The following is a 17,795-nucleotide window of genomic DNA, read 5'->3' as shown; positions in this document are numbered from 1 at the left end:
TTTGCTTTGTGTTCAGTGTGTAACCAGCCCGTGGAAACTCAGGTGCATGATAGGGTGTGACCTTGACAGTGATTGGTTCCTCTTCCTCCCCTGCCAGACCACCGGCTCTTTTCTGCTTTAAAAAGGGCCTGCTCTGTTAATAAACAAGTTTCTTCCAGCTTGACTTGACTCCCCACTGCGTCTGATTGTCTCCTGGTAATGCTATGTGCATGTGTAATCCCAGCTACTCATTCCTCTGGTGTAACTGGTATTATAGGCTTGTATCACTTTGTGTGGCACAAAGTGGTACAAGCCTATAATACCAGTTACACCAGAGGAATGGGTAAAAGGCTCACAGAATTAGGTTCATTTCTATCTGAAAAATAAAGCAAAAAAGTGTTGGAGGTGTGATTATAGTGTTAAAGTATTTATCAAACACTAAATATTAATTCTCACACTATTCCAATACCCCCAACTTAAATCTCCTTCTAGGCTTCCAATCCAAAAAAGGTAAGTAATTCTGAGAAAGGTTATCTTATAAAGTATATCAAAAGTCAAGGTAATCTTCCTTTCACACTTATAGTTCCCTCCAAATAAATCAACATTGTAATTCTGTCTAAATTTCTCCTCCTACTTGCTTTGGTAGGAACTGGGGAGATGAAGGGAAATGAGAGAACATTCAAAATGAATTTATTTATTTGTTTTTTAAGACAGCATCTAGCTATATAGCCCAGGCTGGCTTAGAACTCAACAATCCTCCTAACTCAGCCTCTAGAGTATTAGGATTATAGAGGTGTACCACCACATGTAGCTATGCAATATTTCTTAAATATAACTCACTAACAGTAACCAACGTCTGGATTCTTGATGACATAATTTTGATATAGATTTCTCTTTCTTCCACTTTTTTTTTCTGTTGCCTCTATCTTACTAATATTATTCACACAGTATCTCCAAGTAATCACTTCTATGGTCAACCATTTTTAGTCATCCTCTATCTCTACCATATTTACTAAATAGTTTTCTCATTGGCTACTCTTAGGTTGCCAAGGCAAAAGCAGGTTGTTTAAACCCCAGACACTTGAATTTTCACTCCATTCACTTGAATGGTTAGGACTCATCCATCAATGGCCATTATGTTCTCTATCCTAGCCTAATGTAAGATCAGATACCATCTCATTATTTTAGGTAATCTAGAACTACTGACTTGGCTGATGCTCAAATAAATATTACATCTTATGATTACCTAATTGATTTATAGGTGGTCCATTATCTGCTGTCCTATTATTACAATAATTTGTGATAATTGCAATTTGCAATTTTATTGTACAACTTCAACTAATCACAGTCTCTTTTCCACTTTTCCAGATTCTTACACAACTATTCTTCCCAATGCACTCTATTTAGAAGAGGTAACTCTGAAACACACAGTTCATAGGTCTGAAGGGCATGGTTTAAGTGATAGTATGTTTACTTACACCCCAGTACTAATTTGGCCAAAGCCCAAATCGAAACATATAAACAATATCAAAGACTATAGCAGTTCTCTTCAATAATGTGAGGAACTGAATAAAAAGATTTAAACAGTCCATGTGATCCAATGGGAAACTAGGACCCAACTGAAGGAAACTTCAGGAAGCTAAACTTTGTTGTTCTGGTACTGAGACTTGAACTTAGGCTAAGCCTCTTTTTCTCACTGTGCTCTTTTGCTCATAGCTGGAACTCTACCAATTGAGCCATGCCTTTAGTCCTGGCTTTTTGCTGGTTAATTAGAAATAACATCTCTACCTGAGCAGGCTCCAAACTTCAATACTCAGATCTGAGCTTCCTGAGTAACTAGGACTATAAGCATCAACCTCACACCCCTGGCTGGAAGCTAGGCTTGATCCAATACAGAGGTAAGTTTCCTTCAAGAACTTTTTCAACTCTCATGAGAAAATATTCTGCCACTAAAATTATATAAATATCGATTTTTTCAAATTAATTCTGTCTGGAGCTATCGGTGTTTTAAGTATGTAATAAGGTCTGGACTGGACCAATGATTTTCAATCTTTGTTAAATATTAGAATAACTGGGGCCTAATGCCTGGGCCTTACTCCAAAAAAAACCTAGGGTAGGACCTAGATATCTATTTTTCTCTCTGTCTCTTTTTTCTTCCTTTTCTATTTTTCCTCTCCCTCTCTCTTAAGCATTCCCCAGCTATTATTTTTCAACACTGTATTTAAAGATTTTAGTTGTATGTTTTCTCTAACTCTTTGCCATTTTATCAAGTTACTTTTTTTTTTTTTTGTCGGTCGTGGGGCTTGAACTCTGGGCCTGGGCGCTGTCCCTCAGCTCTTTAGCTCAAGGCGAGCGCTCTACCACTTGAGATACAGCGCCACTTCCGGTTTTCTGGTGGTTTGTTGGAGATAGGAGTCTCACGGTCTCTCCTGCCTGGGCTGGCTTTGAACCGAGATCCTCAGATATCAGCCTCCTGAGTAGCTAGGATTACAGGCGTGAGCCACCAGCGCCTGGCTCGAGTTACTTTTTTTTTTGCTGGTCCTGTGTGCTGGGCCTATGTGCTGGGCCTGTGTGCTGTCCCCAAGCTTCTTTTGCTCAAGGCTAGTGCTCTAGCACTTGAGCCACAGCGCCACTTCCAACTTTTCCTGAGTAGTTTACTGGAGATAATAGGGTCATAGACTTTCCTGCCCAGGCTGGCTTTGAACCGCTATCCTCATAACTCAGCCTCCTGTGTAGCAAGATTATAAGCATGAACATTCAGCACCTGGGCAAGTTACATCTTAAAAATCCAACTGAAAAAGCTATTTGGATTACCTATAGTTCAACAAATATAGTTCTCATATGATAACAAACTTTAGGATATAGTTTGCTTTCTAAGTTTTAGATTGCTATTTGATTTTACATTAATGTTACAGTACACATCTCTATTCAGTCTCTAATGTTTAGTATAAACTCACATCCTTCCCAGCAAAGTTACAAAGGTGATCAAGACAACAAAACTGTAATATAGGGGCTAAACTGGACTTCTACACTCATCTTTATAACCAAGACGATTATAAACATAAATATGTTCCTGGACTCCCATTAAGAAAAAGCTACTTACATGGTAATGAAGCTTTTATTTGCTCAAAGTTTTAAACAGATGTCTGGAAAAGGATTAAAAGTGTTCTAAAAACAGTTAAAACTATTTTCTTTTCTAAAGGAATGGCTAAAACACATTTATTCCAAATGTTATGCTAGCCAAGTGTGAGGTTGCTACTATACCTTTATAGCCTCAATGGCATATTCCACTTGAAATAATCTTCCTTCAGGAGAAAAAGTATTCACGCCCCTATAATTTAAAAAAGGAACACACACATATATATTAAAAGTTGTCAAAAAATAACTCATATAGCCATTGCACTCACATTCCTTAACAACTAGCTTAGATGACTATAGGACAGGCATGCTGTCATACCCTCTACTTTGCCCACAATAACCGTTTTGGGGGTACATTAACAGTTTCTCAAGTTAATGGTCTCTTATAAGAGAATCCTCCTGTCCCACTCCTATGAAGTCTTCCCAAATGACCTAATCAGAGCAAGTGACTTTTTTATCTCAATCTTGAATCAGTCTTGAACCCACCAACCAATTCCTTTAATAAATTCATGTCCACAAACTATCAGGCAATTCTTAAGAAAATGTGCATTGTTTCTTATCTTCTACTATGTACATTTGATGTTAATATCTTACTTTTTAGTAAAATGTCACAGGTTGTGTTGGAAACCCCTATAGAGAATGGACACTAATCATAGTGGTAGCTATAAAAGCTTTTGGCATAAAATTAAAAATTAAAAATACATGAATAAGGTGGGCACCAGTGGCTCATACTTATAATCCTAGCTACTGAGGAAGCTGAGAACTGAGGACTGAGGTTGGAAGCCACACCCAGGGCAGAAAAATCTGTCAGACCCTTATCTCCAATTAACTGCCAAAAAGCTGAAAGTGAAACTGTGGCAAGTGACACAGTGGCAGCCTTGAACAAAAAAGCTAAGGGACAGCAACTAGGTCCCTAGTCAAAGCCACAGCACTAGTACGCACATGTACACACATACATACTTCCATGAACAAACGAATGAATGTAAATGAAACCTTGGTTTTATGGACTTTATGAAAGGGAGCATGCAGTTGCATGCAGTAGTGTCTTTTTTTTAACAATAAAGCTTTTTTCAAAAGATAGTTTTCAAAATATAAAATAATAACAGAAGTTGGTACTTGTTGAGCATTTACTATGTCTGACATTGTTATAGGTCTTTCAATAATTTAACTCAATCTTTGAAATGAGCCTATGAAATATATTCTAACAAAGATATACAGATAGGGAAAGTAAGGCACAAGGAGGTTAAGTTGCCCAAAGTCACTCAACATAAAAGAGGCAGCACTAGAATTAGAATTTAGAAAATCTGACTACAGAACCTAGTTCTCAACTACACTGCCTCCGAAGATTATTATGGCTAAATTGGAGTGGAGAGTCAATCCCAGCATCCCAACCCTCCACTGGCTCCTAAGTGAACTTAAAAATCACTGAAAGAAAAATCTGAGATCTGAAAACATGAGACTGAGCTCTAATTTTGCCACTTATTAGCTTTGACTGCTTCCAAGGAAAAATAGTAACTGGCCTGCCTTTGTCACAGATGAGTATGGATTTATAGTGTGAAAGAACTCTGTAAATGGCAATTTGCTACATGATTATATTTTTCATCCTAAGCTAAAAACTTCATTCCAGTGAGGCAATCCTATATCCTGAATATACGCTCTGGTCTTGGCCTACTTCTCAAACTTACTTGTCTCCTTCGGCTATTTCATATATGCAAAGCACCAAGATTCTAAATACCTATCTTATCAGTTTGATGTTTTTCCTAGGTAATCTAGGAAACATTTTCACTTCAATATGCCATTAGCATATTCCAATCAGAAATATTATTTAATTCCCCTCCAAATCAGGTTTTTCTTGTACCATTCCTACTTCAGTTTTATTTTAAAAACAACTCCAATCTCCCTATTCACTTAAGCTATGAAGTCCTGAATGATTTTACACATTACTTTCCATCTTCTCCCATACACTACCATATTATGCCAAGCCATACCAATTCACATCAATTCCTCCTCCACAGTGACATATCACTCTTCTTTCCATTCCCAATGCCCTTATTCCCTTTCACCTAACTATTGTAATAGTCTCCTAACTTGTGTTGACTTGCTCTTTCTTCTAATCCAGTCAATGAGTCTTCATAAACCACAATTATAATAAGGTAACTTAAAAGGAAAATTGATGGCACAAAGTTGCCTACAGAATAAAACAAAAATTTTAACCATTCACTATCTAGTATTGTCTTGCTTTTCCCAAATCTCCTGCTGTTTCCTTTCCCTTAACTTGTATCATATATAGCAAGCATAAATATGTTGTTTTCCCACTGTTCATCCTCTATACTGACTACAAAGGATTGACTCCATATTTATTAAAATGGTCCCGTCATAAGACCTAGGCCCTTTGTGAAGTTTTCCTTGATCCCCTTTCTCTCTCTTGTCCTGGGGATTGAATGGAGGGTTTCATATTTGCTAGGCAAGCATCTAAATATTATTCTCGTTAATGACGTAGAAGCTAAATATGGCAAACAAAACCATTTTACTAGATAGTAAGTTTCAAAATATCTTCTGTGGGTCAGTAAAGGTATGAAAAGTGGTAGTTCCAGGTGACAAAATTTTAACAAGAATCACATATCCTTGCCAAGAAAAGCAGCTACTTTACCTAATGCAAAGAAAACGTCGGCTTTTCCTACCTCTTAAACAAGGACCGTTGTGCAAAAACTTAACTGCTCAAAACTGAAACTGGAAGTACAAAATGTCTATAGCATGAAGAAGTACGATTTAGTAGTAGTTTGCATTTCCAACACTTGGAAGTTTCCTGCTTTTGTAATATAACACAACTTTGTCAGGTGCCAGTGGCTCACGCCTGTAATCCTAGCTACTCAGGAGGCTGAGATCTGAGGATAGCGGTTCAAAGCCAGCCCAGGCAGAAAAGGCCCACTAACCACTCAAAAACCAGAAGTGGTGCTGTGTGGCTCAAGTTGTAGCCTTGGGCAAAGGAGCTCAGGGACAGCGCCGAGGCCCCAAGTTCAAGCTCCACGATCAACAATTATAATACAACACAACTTTGATTTTCGGAAACATGAATGCTAAAGTTAGCTTGCTTTAAACTTTTATAAATGCCAGAAAAACAAACGTTGTCAAGTGAAAGGAGCATCATGAGAAATCGCCTAAGAACCATTCTAAGTTCTGATACAAAAGTAGATTATTGGCAATATATTGGGGCAGAGTTGAGACTGCCTTCCTGCTTTCGGGGGCGGGGAGGTGGGGGGGAGGGAAGGTATGTCCCTGCATGCCGTTTCTACATACTTAACAGTGTCTACTGCCTTTTTATTTCAGCCGCACATCTCAGTAAAGACAGATGGTCACACGGCTCGAAAAGAGGAGTGACGACCCCCGACTGCTCCGGTAAAGACTGGAGTTCCCCCACCCCACCCCACCCCCAGCCTTCCTCTAGCACAGACCCGAGCTTCTCGCTTCCGCAGTCAGGACCCACGGTGACTCAGCCGTAGGACAAACATGGGCCATTCGTTCGACTCCAGTTTGGGGACTCACACCGGGCACCGCGGAAGGGCCAAGAGATCCCCAGGTCCGGCTAAAGTAGGGTTCCCCGGGCGCCCCATGACACGGCAGAACCCAGGCCGCGGCCGGGCCCTGGGCCCGCCCAGCCAAATTCCGAACCAGCTTCCCCCCGCCTCACAGACCTGTCGTACTCAGACCGGGTGAGGAACATGGCTAGGACCGGAGAAGAAGGCAGTGGCTACGCGGGAATTTTGAGGGCCAACAGGACTCCACCAGCACCCGATGCCACCACACCGCCACTGCACCTGGGCCCTACTCCCAAGTGCGCGTGCGCCTGTGACCTCTTCAGCCCGCCCTTCTATACCTTCTTCTGATTGGCTAGTGTCAGTTCTCGCCAAGGTGATTGGGCCAATGAGTTTCTTCACTGGGCCACGCTTAGCACGACGGGGCGGGACCAAAGCGTTCTTCCGCCTTACTTTGCGGGTGGTTGCTAGGAGCTCTGGGAACTCGAGGCGTGTGGTGAGAGTAAGCCTTTTCAAGGTGTGAGCCCGCCTCAAGATTGACAACCGGGAGAATGTATTTATCGCGGAGCCGACTGGATGGTGATTTGATAGGTCCCTCGTGAGCTCCCGTAGTTCTCAGGCGGGGGACGCCGGTCTCGTTGCCTCCAGGCGCTCCGGCGACCTTGGTCTTCTCAGAATTGCCAGCTGTGGCTCAGGCGTGCTCTTCTTGGACGTGGACACCGGCACCTTAGCGGAGATGCATGCGCAGTAGTGCGTCTGAGCCAGTGTTCTGGGCGCCTCAGCCACCTGGCTGTTTGTTGAAAAAAGATGTGGTAGGTTTTTGTCTGGCTAAGGGTGTTTTACTAGGCCTTCGTCGGATTCCCACATCCCACCTCGGACAGGTTTCAGACCTGATTTGTAGAGCTCAAGATCCCAGATTCTGTTCCCTGTTTGTTTTGCTTTTTCTATTATACATGATAAATTGAAGTGCCTGCTTTTTCTGGGTGTTTTAAGGCTGGAAGAGCAACTTAGCAGCCTCAGAAATACTGTAAAGGAAGTACCCAAGAAAGATGATGAACAGAGAGCTATCAGAAAGGGACAAAGTTTCAGACAAGATGAATATATTCTGGAGAGCTACTGTACCGAAGAATGACTAAAGTTAATAATGTGTTGTATGCCAGTGCTCATGTCTGTAATCCTTAACTACCCAGGAGCCTGAGATCTGAGAATCGCAGCTCAGAGCCAGCTGGGGCAAGAAAGTCCCTGAGATTCTTATCTCCAGTTAACCACTAAAAAAAAAAAAAAAAGTCAGAAATGTAGTTGTGACTCAAGTGGTAGAGGGTTACCTTGGGACAAAGAGTGCCAGCTCCAGGCTCCGAGTTCACGCCTTAGAACACACACACACACACACACACACACACACACACACACAATAATACTGTATACTACAAATTGCTAAATGTTCTCACTATTGAAAACCAAATATGTATGATGAATATTAGCTTGATTTATCTAACATACACATGTCAGAACATCATGTTATATAACTTTGTATCTAAACAATTTCTATTTTATACTGTAAGAACAGGGGTAGAAGGAAGGAAGAAGTCATTTAATGGGCAGTATATGCCTGAAAGGATAATACTTGAGTTCCATTTTCAGTTACTAATGTACTATTAGTCAAGCCCTTAACCTCTTCAGGTTAAGTCTCTAACTTTACTGTTGATCATGTTTTAGTCACTAGGGCATTTCATTGATGGGAGAAATAACTGTTTTCTGCATCACTTATTTCCTGGCTTCCTTCCAGAATTCAATAGAAGTTCAGTTTGTAGCCTCTGGCCTCGGGTGTCCAGCACTAATAAAATGAGGAGAAATTACAAGGAGTATTTAGGGATCTGTTAGATTTCTGAGAAAACAATAACTTTTTAGGATTTTTTTTTCTTTTTTTTTTGGGTCCAGTCGTGGGGCCTGAACTCTGGGCCTGGGCGCTATCCCTCAGCTCTTCAGCTCAAGGCTAGCGCTCTACCACTTGAGCCACAGTGCCACTTCTGGCTTTTTTCTTTTTGCTTATGTGGTGCTGAGGAATCGAACCCAGGGCCTCAGGCATGCAAGGCAAGCGCTTTAACACGGAGCCACATTCCCAGCCCACAGATTTTTTTTTCTTGTACTGGCACTGGGGCTTGAACTCAGAGCCTGGACTCTCTCTGAGCTTTTTTGCTTAAGGCTGTCACTCTATCACCTGAGCCCCATCTCCACTTCCAGCCTTTTGATGGTTAATTGGAGATAAGCATCTCACAGACTTTCTTTCCTTGGCTAGCTTCAAACCATGATTCTCCCATCCCAATCTCCTAAATAACTTGGAATTAGGCCCTTTTTGGCTTCTTATCAGCTTTTCTGACACACTTGTCAACTGTTCAATAGCTTTCTGTTGAAAAGTATTGGCTGTAAGCTCAGTACATGTGCTTTTTAGAAGTTCTTTTACCATATAGTTACTTGAGTATAATGATGTTTCCTGGATACTCAGGGATGAAGAGTGCTTTGTAGCTTCTACTAATATTAGGTACATGGGTGAATATCTCTCTAAAATATACTCAACTTGTGTGGGTAAATGTGTTTGTTCCACATATAATATAAATGAAGGAGAGTCACAAGTAGCTGATTGTGGGCAAAAACTTTTTTTTCCCTCTCAGAGCAATTGTTACAGCATAAAATTTAATGTGTGGCATAATGTCTTGCTAATAAATGTTCAATAAATAACTCTAGTTTAAAAAACAGGCACAGTGGTTCATGCCTATAATCCTGGCTGCTCAGGAGGTGGAGATCAGAAGAATGACAGGCAAGGCCAGCCTGGGGGAAAAAGGCTATTATAAGGCTATTGCATAAAAGAGAATAATGACTGAGATCCTATCTCAATAAATAAACCCAAGGTGCTGCCCATCTGTGGCCCAGGCTACATGGAAAGCTGTACAAAGGAGAATCAAGGCCTGAGGCCAGCCCCATGCAAGATCCTAGCTGAAAAATAACTGAAGCAAAACAAAAAAGGGGGTAGGGGCTGAAGAACGTGGTTCAATTGGTAGAGTTCCCTAGTTCAAAGCCCAGAGTTCAAACTCCAGTATTACCAAAAAAAAAAAAAGGTTAAATCAAATGTTCCTCTAAGAAAAATATAAAAGGCCCAAAAAAGACAAATAGAAAAGAAATAAAAACACAAGAGAATGAGTTAATCTCAGAAACTGAAAAAAATAAAAGTATATAAACATCTTGGGAAACTAGGCACATGGTTCTTGGAGCAAAATAAAACTGTTTCAGAACAGTTGATAGAGCCCAGGTATCATGGCTCAAGTTTGTAAGCCTTCCTACTTGAGAGACAGAGATCTTATAATCTTGGTTCAAGACTAGCCCAAACAAAAACAACTTCTAGAGACTTAAACAATGGTTAAGCACAGAAGGGTATGCCTGTCAACCCTAGGAGCACAGGGCAGCCTAAGTAAGAGGATCACAGCCCAGGCCAACCAGCCCATAAATAGTGACACCATACCTCAAAAATAAGAAGAGGCTGGAGGTTTGGCTCAAGTGATAGGGCACTTTCCTAGCAAGCCCAGGATCTTGAATTCATTCCCAGTACTGCTTAAATCAATCAATCAATCAATAAAATGATAAAGTAGAACTGGAAACTCCAAATAAACCAGCAAGAAATTTGATCCCCAGCCTGAATTCTTTACCTATAGTTGCCTAACTTGCAAATTATATTTTACTATATTTAAGCTGGAGAGTCTTTCAAGAAGCTTCTGGAGCCAGATCCCTGTGACTCATGCCTATAATCCTAGAAAGTCAGAGGCTGAGATCTGAAAATAATGATTCAAAGACAGCCCAGGAAGAAAAGTCCATGAAAGTCTTATCTCCAGTTAACTAGCAAAGAAGGCAGAAATGGAGGTGTGGCTTAAGTAGTAGAAATCCAGTCTTACAGAAAAAAGATAAGAGTTCAAGGCTCTGAGGTCTAGTCCCAGTACCAAAAGTCTGGAAAGATTCTTGTTCTTGTTCTGATGACTTATTATAAGTAAATATAGAAGAAAAGAAATGGGAAATATTTCCAAGGCTATTACATAAAAGAGAACAACCCTGTACTTTGGTGTATTTGCAACAGAGAACTGACATCTGGGCAACTAGTAAGCTGCCATAGATACTTCCTAAAAAATAATTTTAAAATTACATTTCAAACATATAATTAGTTAAATTCATAGAGTCAGAGAGAAATAATTAAATTTATGGAATCAGAGAGAATAGTGGCTTGCCTACCAAAGGCTAGGGAAAGTAAGAAATGAGTTTGGGCTTGTTTTGTCTTTTATGGTATTGAGATTTTAACTCAGGGCCTTTTGCTTGCTCAGCTGGTATTCTGTCACTTGAACCACACTTCTAGTCTCGCTTTTTTGCTGATTATTTTGGAGATAGAATATAGAAAACCTTTTTGCCATGGCTTCCCTCAAGCCAAGTTTGTCTGCATCTGGGCCTCTTGAATACCTAGGATTTCAGGTGTCAGCCACCAGTGCCTTGCTAGGAATGAAGAGGGTTTTTCTTGTTGTTGTTGTTGTTTGTCTGTTTGTTTGGTGCTGGTCCTGGGGCTTGAACTGGGGTTTGGGTGCTGTCCCTGAGTTTTTGTGCTCAAGGCTACCTACCACTCTGCCACTAGAACCACAACTCTACTTCTGGCTTTTTTGGTAGTTTATTGGAGAGAAGGATCTCATGGACTTTCCTGCCTGGGCTGGCTTCAAACTACAATCATCAGATATCAGTACCAGAATACCTAGGATTACAGGTATAAGCCACTGCTGCCCCTCATGAAGAGTTTTTAATGGGTACAGGATTTCATTTTGTGATGATTTTTTTAAAAAGCCAGGTGCTAGCCGGGCGCTGGTGGCTCACGCCTGTAATCCTAGCTACTCAGGAGGCTGAGATCTGAGGATCGCGGTTCAAAGCCAGCCCGGGCAAGAGAGACCGTGAGACTCTTATCTCCAATAAACCACCAGAAAACCGGAAGTGGCGCTGTAGCTCAAGTGGTAGAGCGCTTGCCTTGAGCTGAAGAGCTGAGGGACAGCGCCCAGGCCCAGAGTTCAAGCCCCACGACTGACAAAAAAAAAAAAAAAAAGCCAGGTGCTAGTGACTCTTATTAATTAATTAATTACCAAAAAGCCAGAAATGGAGCTGTGGCTGAAGTGATAGAGCCTTAGCCTTGGAGGGAAATAAAAGAGGGACTAGGAATATGGCTCAGTGGTAGAGTGCTTGCCTAGCATGCATGAAGCCCTGGGTTAGATTCCTAAGTACCAAATAAACAGAAAAGCCCAGAAATGGTGCTGTGGCTCAAGTGGTAGAGCACTAGCCTTGAGCAAAAGACAATGCCAGACCCTGAGTTCAAGCTCCAGAACTGGCAAAAGAAAGAAAGAAAGAAAGGAAGGAAGGAAGGAAGGAAGGAAGGAAGGAAGGAAGGAAGGAAGGAAGGAAGGAAGGGAAAAAAGAAAAACTCAAGGACAGAGTCCTGTCCTGAATTCAAGCCCAGAACCTGCACGCAAAAAAAGTTCTAAAAATGGATTGTGATGATGGTTGATCGATAACATGATTGTAACCCGACGCTGGTGGCTCATACCTATAATCCTAGCCTCTCAGGAGGATGAGATATAAGGATCATAGTTCAAAGCCAGTCTGGGCAGGAAATCCTTGAGACTTATCGCTGATTAACCAGTAAAAGCCACAAGTGAAGCTGTAACTCAAGTGGGAAGAGTGCCGCCAGCCTTGAGTGAAAATGGTAAGAGACAGCAGGCTCTGAGTTCAAACTCCAGGACCAGCAGAAAAATTAAAAAGTAAAATAAGATGAATGTACTTAATATTGCTAAACTGCCTTGTTACATGGATGAATTTTATATGTATTTTAAATTAAAGGAAAAAAGGGAAAGCATAAATAAAAGTATATATAAAAAAGCACATCTAAAAGTATAAATCCATTGAGTACCAGTTGTCTTACTCAGTCTACCACTTGACCTATAGATGTTTTAGAAATACTTGTTGCAGAGGCTGGGAAGGTGGCTCAGTGGTAGAGCTTGCCTTGCATGCATGAGGCCCTGGGTTCGATTCCTCAGCACCACATGAGCAAAAAGAAAAAAGCCAGAAGTGGCGCTGTGGCTCTAGTGGTAGAGCGCTAGCCTTGAGCTGAAGAGCTGAGGGACAGCACCCAGGCCCAGAGTTCAGGCCCCACGACCGGACTCCCAAAAAATTTAAAAAAAAAAAGAAATACTTGTTGCATAAATAAATATTTTTGATTGCTAAAGACATAGTCATAGAGATTTATGCATGCCTTAGAAAGGTAGAAAGGTTTTTGTTGTTTGTTTTTGGTGGTGCTGGAGATCAAATCCAGGGCTTATGTATATTCCACATGTACTCTACTATGGAGCTATATCTCTAACACTGGATTTGAGGAATAGAGAAAGAAATTGTAGGGACTACAAGTGTGCCTCATATGGTAGAGCAGCCGGTAAGAGACCCCAAGTTCAAACTCCAATACTGGGAAAAAGGAAAAAAAGAAAAAAAAAGAAAAAAATCAACATTTCATTTTCCCATTTTTAAAGTATTTTTAAAGATAAAATAAACAAAAGTTTGGTAGCTATAACCTTCCTAAGGGATCAGAAGACCACTGCTTCCTGGAGAAATGTTAAGTCATTTGAATGTTAATAAAATCCTATATCCACATATATAATGAGAGCTCAAATGCATTTTGTACTGTTCTGAACATTTTTGCAAAAAAAAAAAACTTGACTCTGAACTAAAGCTGCCATAATTATCTTAAAGATGAAACACATAATCTTAATAAATTTTGTTACAACAAGGTCTGACACTTTCAACTGTAGATTTGAAGCTGTGTCATTCCACTGAAAGTAAATCGTTTTATAAAGTAAATTTTCCAGTAAATATTGAAAACAGATTTGTTAGTTGGGTGCTGGTGGTTCACACATGTAATCTTAGCTGCTCTGGCAGCTGAGAACTAAGGATTGTGGTTCAAAGCCAGCCTGGGCAGTAAAGTCTATGACTCATATCTCCAATTAGCCACTAAAATTAAGTCAGAACTGGAGCTGTGGCTCAAGTGGTAGAGCACTGACCTCGAGCAAAAAAGCTTAGTACCTAGGCCCTGAGTTCAAGCCATGAGACTGGCACAAAAAAAAAAAAAAAAAAAGAAAATAGATTTGTTAGTAAATACCTTATGCAATCACTTTGTGTTAAACAATCCTGGACGAATGGTAAAATATATATAGAAAAATTTAAAGGCAATTTCAAATCAGTTGAGGTCTCTTTGCTCATCCTAAATATTATGTTCCACAAATCCATCTGTCCACATTTATCTCTAGCAGCTGCAACTTGTTATTTACATAAAAAGGCATTTTAGATTTGGCTGCTTCTCTGTATAGGATTTTTTTTACCTCAATCATTTTGTGGGAATATTTTAAAATAACAATTTTAAATTCAAGGCTATTAGGAGTTTTAACTAGCATTTATTCTTATAAGCCCATCCTGGAATAGTAATTGATCAATTCTGGCCAATGACTAAACACAGCAGTACTAATGTACAAACAGGGCTGTAAAATTTGGGGACTTCTCTAAAAAGTAATCTTTGCTTGAGAACAATCCATCAGCATAAATGCTACCTACAAAGCTCTTTTTTTCTCTCTCCTTAATAGGTGTCAGATATGGATCATAACCTGCAGGCTCTTACATCTTTTCTTCTTCCCTTCCCTCTTATCTTTCACTGATATTTTTCCCCTAATAAATCTTCTATAACTTTGGGGAAAGACTAAATTGTGTTATCCCTAAAATTCATATGTTGAAACACTAACCTTCAGTATTTCAGAATGTAATTATATTTGGAGATTGGGCCTTTAAAGGGGTTAATTTAAAATGAGGTTGTTGGGGCTGGGAAGATGGCTCAGTGGTAGAGTGCTTGCCTTGCATGCATGAGGCCCTGGGTTCGATTCCTCAGCACCACATAAGCAAAAAGAAAAAAGCCAGAAGTGGTGCTGTGGCTCAAGTGGTAGAGTGCTAGCCTTGAGCTGAAGAGCTGAGGGACAGCGCCCAGACCCAGAGTTCAGGCCCCATGACCAACAAGGGCTGACAAGGTGGCTCAGTGGTAAAAGGCTTGCCTCCCATGCATGAGGCCCCGGGTTCGATTCCTTAGCACCACATAAACAGAAAAGGCTGGAAGTGGAGCTGGGCTTAAGTGGTAGAGCGCTAGCCTTGAACTGAAGAGCTGAGGGACAACACGCAGGCCTGGAGTTCAAGTCCCATCACCGACAAAAAAAAAAAAATGAGGTTGTTCAAGTGGCCCTTCTTCTAAAAGGAGGAAATTTGGACACACAGAGCCCAGGCCAGAGACAGAAAAGGCCAGATGAGAACACAGTAGGAAAGTTGTCTACCTGTAAAGCAATTAAAGAGTACTCAAGAGAAACCAGACCTATCAACATCTTAATCTTGGACTTCTAACCTCCAGAACTGTGAGAAATTTCTGTTTTGCAAACCACCCAGCTGTAGTATTTTGTTGTGGCAGCCCTAGGAAGCTAACAGACATGTACGTTGGCATTTGCTTCTCAGAGGATCCAAGTGCTAGGAGAAATCCAAAGCAACCTAAGTTGTGGTTTCAGGACTGACTTATTCCTTATGGGTAGGCAAAGAGGGTGCCATCTTAAATAGTGTAGGAGCATGTGTAATTTCTAGCACAGGGTGGTGGCCCTGCTGCTAAATATTCACTGGGACCTTGGGGAAATATCCCAGTGGAGGGGAAGCCCTTTCAAGTATAACTTCAGGGGTTTTAAATAGATGAGGAGAAATACCTACTAAGAACCTTGGAGTTGTCTGGCAAGTGCTACATTGTATTGACACTGAAGAGGAATCATGAAAAGACCGGGGTCTCCATTGATGAATGGCCAAGTGTGAAAGACAGAGGGTCTCTTTAGTAGCTTACAAAGAGGCTTTTTTCCTCCAGCAATGGAAGAGCTGACACAGTTGAACCAGACTCAGGACTTGATAGAATCACAGAGCTCCAGTGATACAATGTATACTAAAGCACATTAGGGCCCTGTTTGGAAAAACCCATAATCCTGAAACAAGGGATGGAGCATCTGGGTGGATACCCTTAAGTTGCTCTGTAGACCTCTGTGTACTTCCAAAGCTTGCTGAAGTAGTCAGCCCTTTGTACCATGAGCTGCAGTAAGAGACTGCAGAGCCACTCTCCCATAAGAAAAGACAAGAGTTGCCCCTATCTCCTCTCCGTCCTGCCAGGCCAATAGCTAAATTCTATCATAAACCAGCAGGAAACATGTTAGGCCTGATAAAGGAGGAAAGAGATGTATGTAAATTAACTAACGTGGAGACAAAAGCCAAGGCAGCATTCCAGAATTGAATTGTGAGCTTGCTTGGTTGAAGGAGTTAGAATATAAAACTAGATGGTAATCAGGATTCATTGATTTGGGGGACATGTCTTGAAACACTCTGGCAAAGACTCTGGTAAATGAAATTCCCTGCTAGAGGAGTCTGAGACCTGCAGAGTCATGGTCACTGCTGAGCAAAGCGGAAATGTCTGAGTTGCCATGATATATGTTAGAAAAGTGAATAAAAACATAGAGAAAATGAATGTGCTAGAATGGGTATTTTATGTGAGGCCTGATCAATTATGTTTCACAGAAGAGACACCATTCACTGTGGCCATTAAAAAGGCTTTGGCAGAGTTAAGAGCATCACTGGGAACTCTGTTTTCCTGGGCATCCATAGAATTGGGGACTCATTCATAGCTAGAGGAATGATATCATCCCAATGCCTCAGTAATAGAGGATAGATATTTATGCTTAGTCACCAGAATCCAGGAGGCCCAATTACTTTAGAGACCAGCAAGGCAGGAGAAGCAAAATAGAAATATCGAGAGTTGCCCTGGCAAATGGCAGAGGCCATTCTCCCATTTTGGCCACATGCTGCAGTGCAGCAATACCACTCCTAGGCCTCTTCAGAACATCACAAGCCAGGATATTATAAAGACACGTACACATCCATGTTCATTGCCACACTATTCACAATAGCCAAGTTGTAGAAATAGCCCAGATGCCCCACAACAGATAAGTGGATCCAAAAAATGTGGTACCCATACACAATAGAATTTTACACAGCCATTAGAATAATGTTATGCCGTTTTTTTTTTGTCAGTTGTAGGCCTAAACTCTGGGCCTGGGCACTGTCCTTCAGCTCAAGGCTAGTGTTCTACCACTTGAGCCACAGCACCACTTCCAGCTTTTTCTGCTTATGTGGTGCTGAGGAATCGAACCCAGGGCCTCATGCAAGGCAAGCACACTACCACTGAGCCACCTTCCCAGCCCCATATGTCATTTGAGGGAAATAGATGGACCTAGAACAAATCATGTTAAGTGAGGTAAGCCAAGCTCAGAGATAAATAGCACATCTTTTCCCTCATGTGGAAGCTAGGTCTAATATATACTAGGACATGATAAATTATACAGGTCTTTAGACACTCACACAGTGAAACCAAAAGAGAATATTCTTAGGAGAAGAACATAAAGGTACAATGCCAATGTGCATCTGATCATATGTGATGAACTCCAGGAAATGGAAACAAGGTTTTTCCTCCTTTGTTGCTGTTTTTGTTTTCTTTTTGTCTTGTTTGTTCACTTATTTATCTTTGAGAGGGTAAGGGGAGGCACAGAAATGGAAGGACAAAGGTGAGCAAATGCAACAATGGCACTCACTAGACACTAGGTTGAAAATGTACTATACAACGTGTGGATGGGGATGGGAGGGAAGAACTGGGAGAGAGCGAGGGAAGGGGGGGTGGCTTATATAACTGTAACCCCTCTATACATCACCTTTATAATAACAATTTCATAAAAACCCTAAAGCCCACGTTGGTTGGAATGTGCTCTGATGTTTTTTGTTTTTGTTTTGGTTTTTTGTTGGTCATGGGGCTTAAACTCTGGGCCTGGGCACTGTCCCTCAGCTCTTCAGCTAAAGGCTAGCAATCTACCACTTGAGCCACAGCACCACTTCCGGTTTTTTGGTGATTAATTGAAGGTAAGAGTCTCATGGACTTTCCTGCCCGGGCTGGCTTTGAGCCACAATCCACAGATCTCAACC

At 41.1% G+C, this 17,795-nt stretch overlaps 1 protein-coding gene across 1 annotated transcript in view; it reads right to left on the bottom strand.

The window, feature by feature from the left end:
• Psma5 (proteasome 20S subunit alpha 5) overlaps positions 1 to 6,961 on the bottom strand; it is a 28,077-nt gene extending 21,116 nt beyond the window's left edge. Inside the window, exons 1-2 of the mRNA XM_042683877.1 lie at positions 6,810 to 6,961; positions 3,244 to 3,310 (exon numbers count right to left, since the gene is read on the bottom strand). Coding sequence (XP_042539811.1) covers positions 3,244 to 3,310; positions 6,810 to 6,838 — 96 coding nt within the window. The 5' untranslated portion in view covers positions 6,839 to 6,961. The remainder of the gene's footprint in view (positions 1 to 3,243; positions 3,311 to 6,809) is intronic.
• Between the last annotated feature and the right edge of the window lie 10,834 nt (positions 6,962 to 17,795).

This window comes from Dipodomys spectabilis, unplaced genomic scaffold (assembly GCF_019054845.1).
Source record: "Dipodomys spectabilis isolate Male_0828 unplaced genomic scaffold, ASM1905484v1 ptg000002l, whole genome shotgun sequence".
NCBI lineage: Eukaryota > Metazoa > Chordata > Mammalia > Rodentia > Heteromyidae > Dipodomys > Dipodomys spectabilis.
This window is presented reverse-complemented; position numbering and strand designations above follow the sequence as displayed.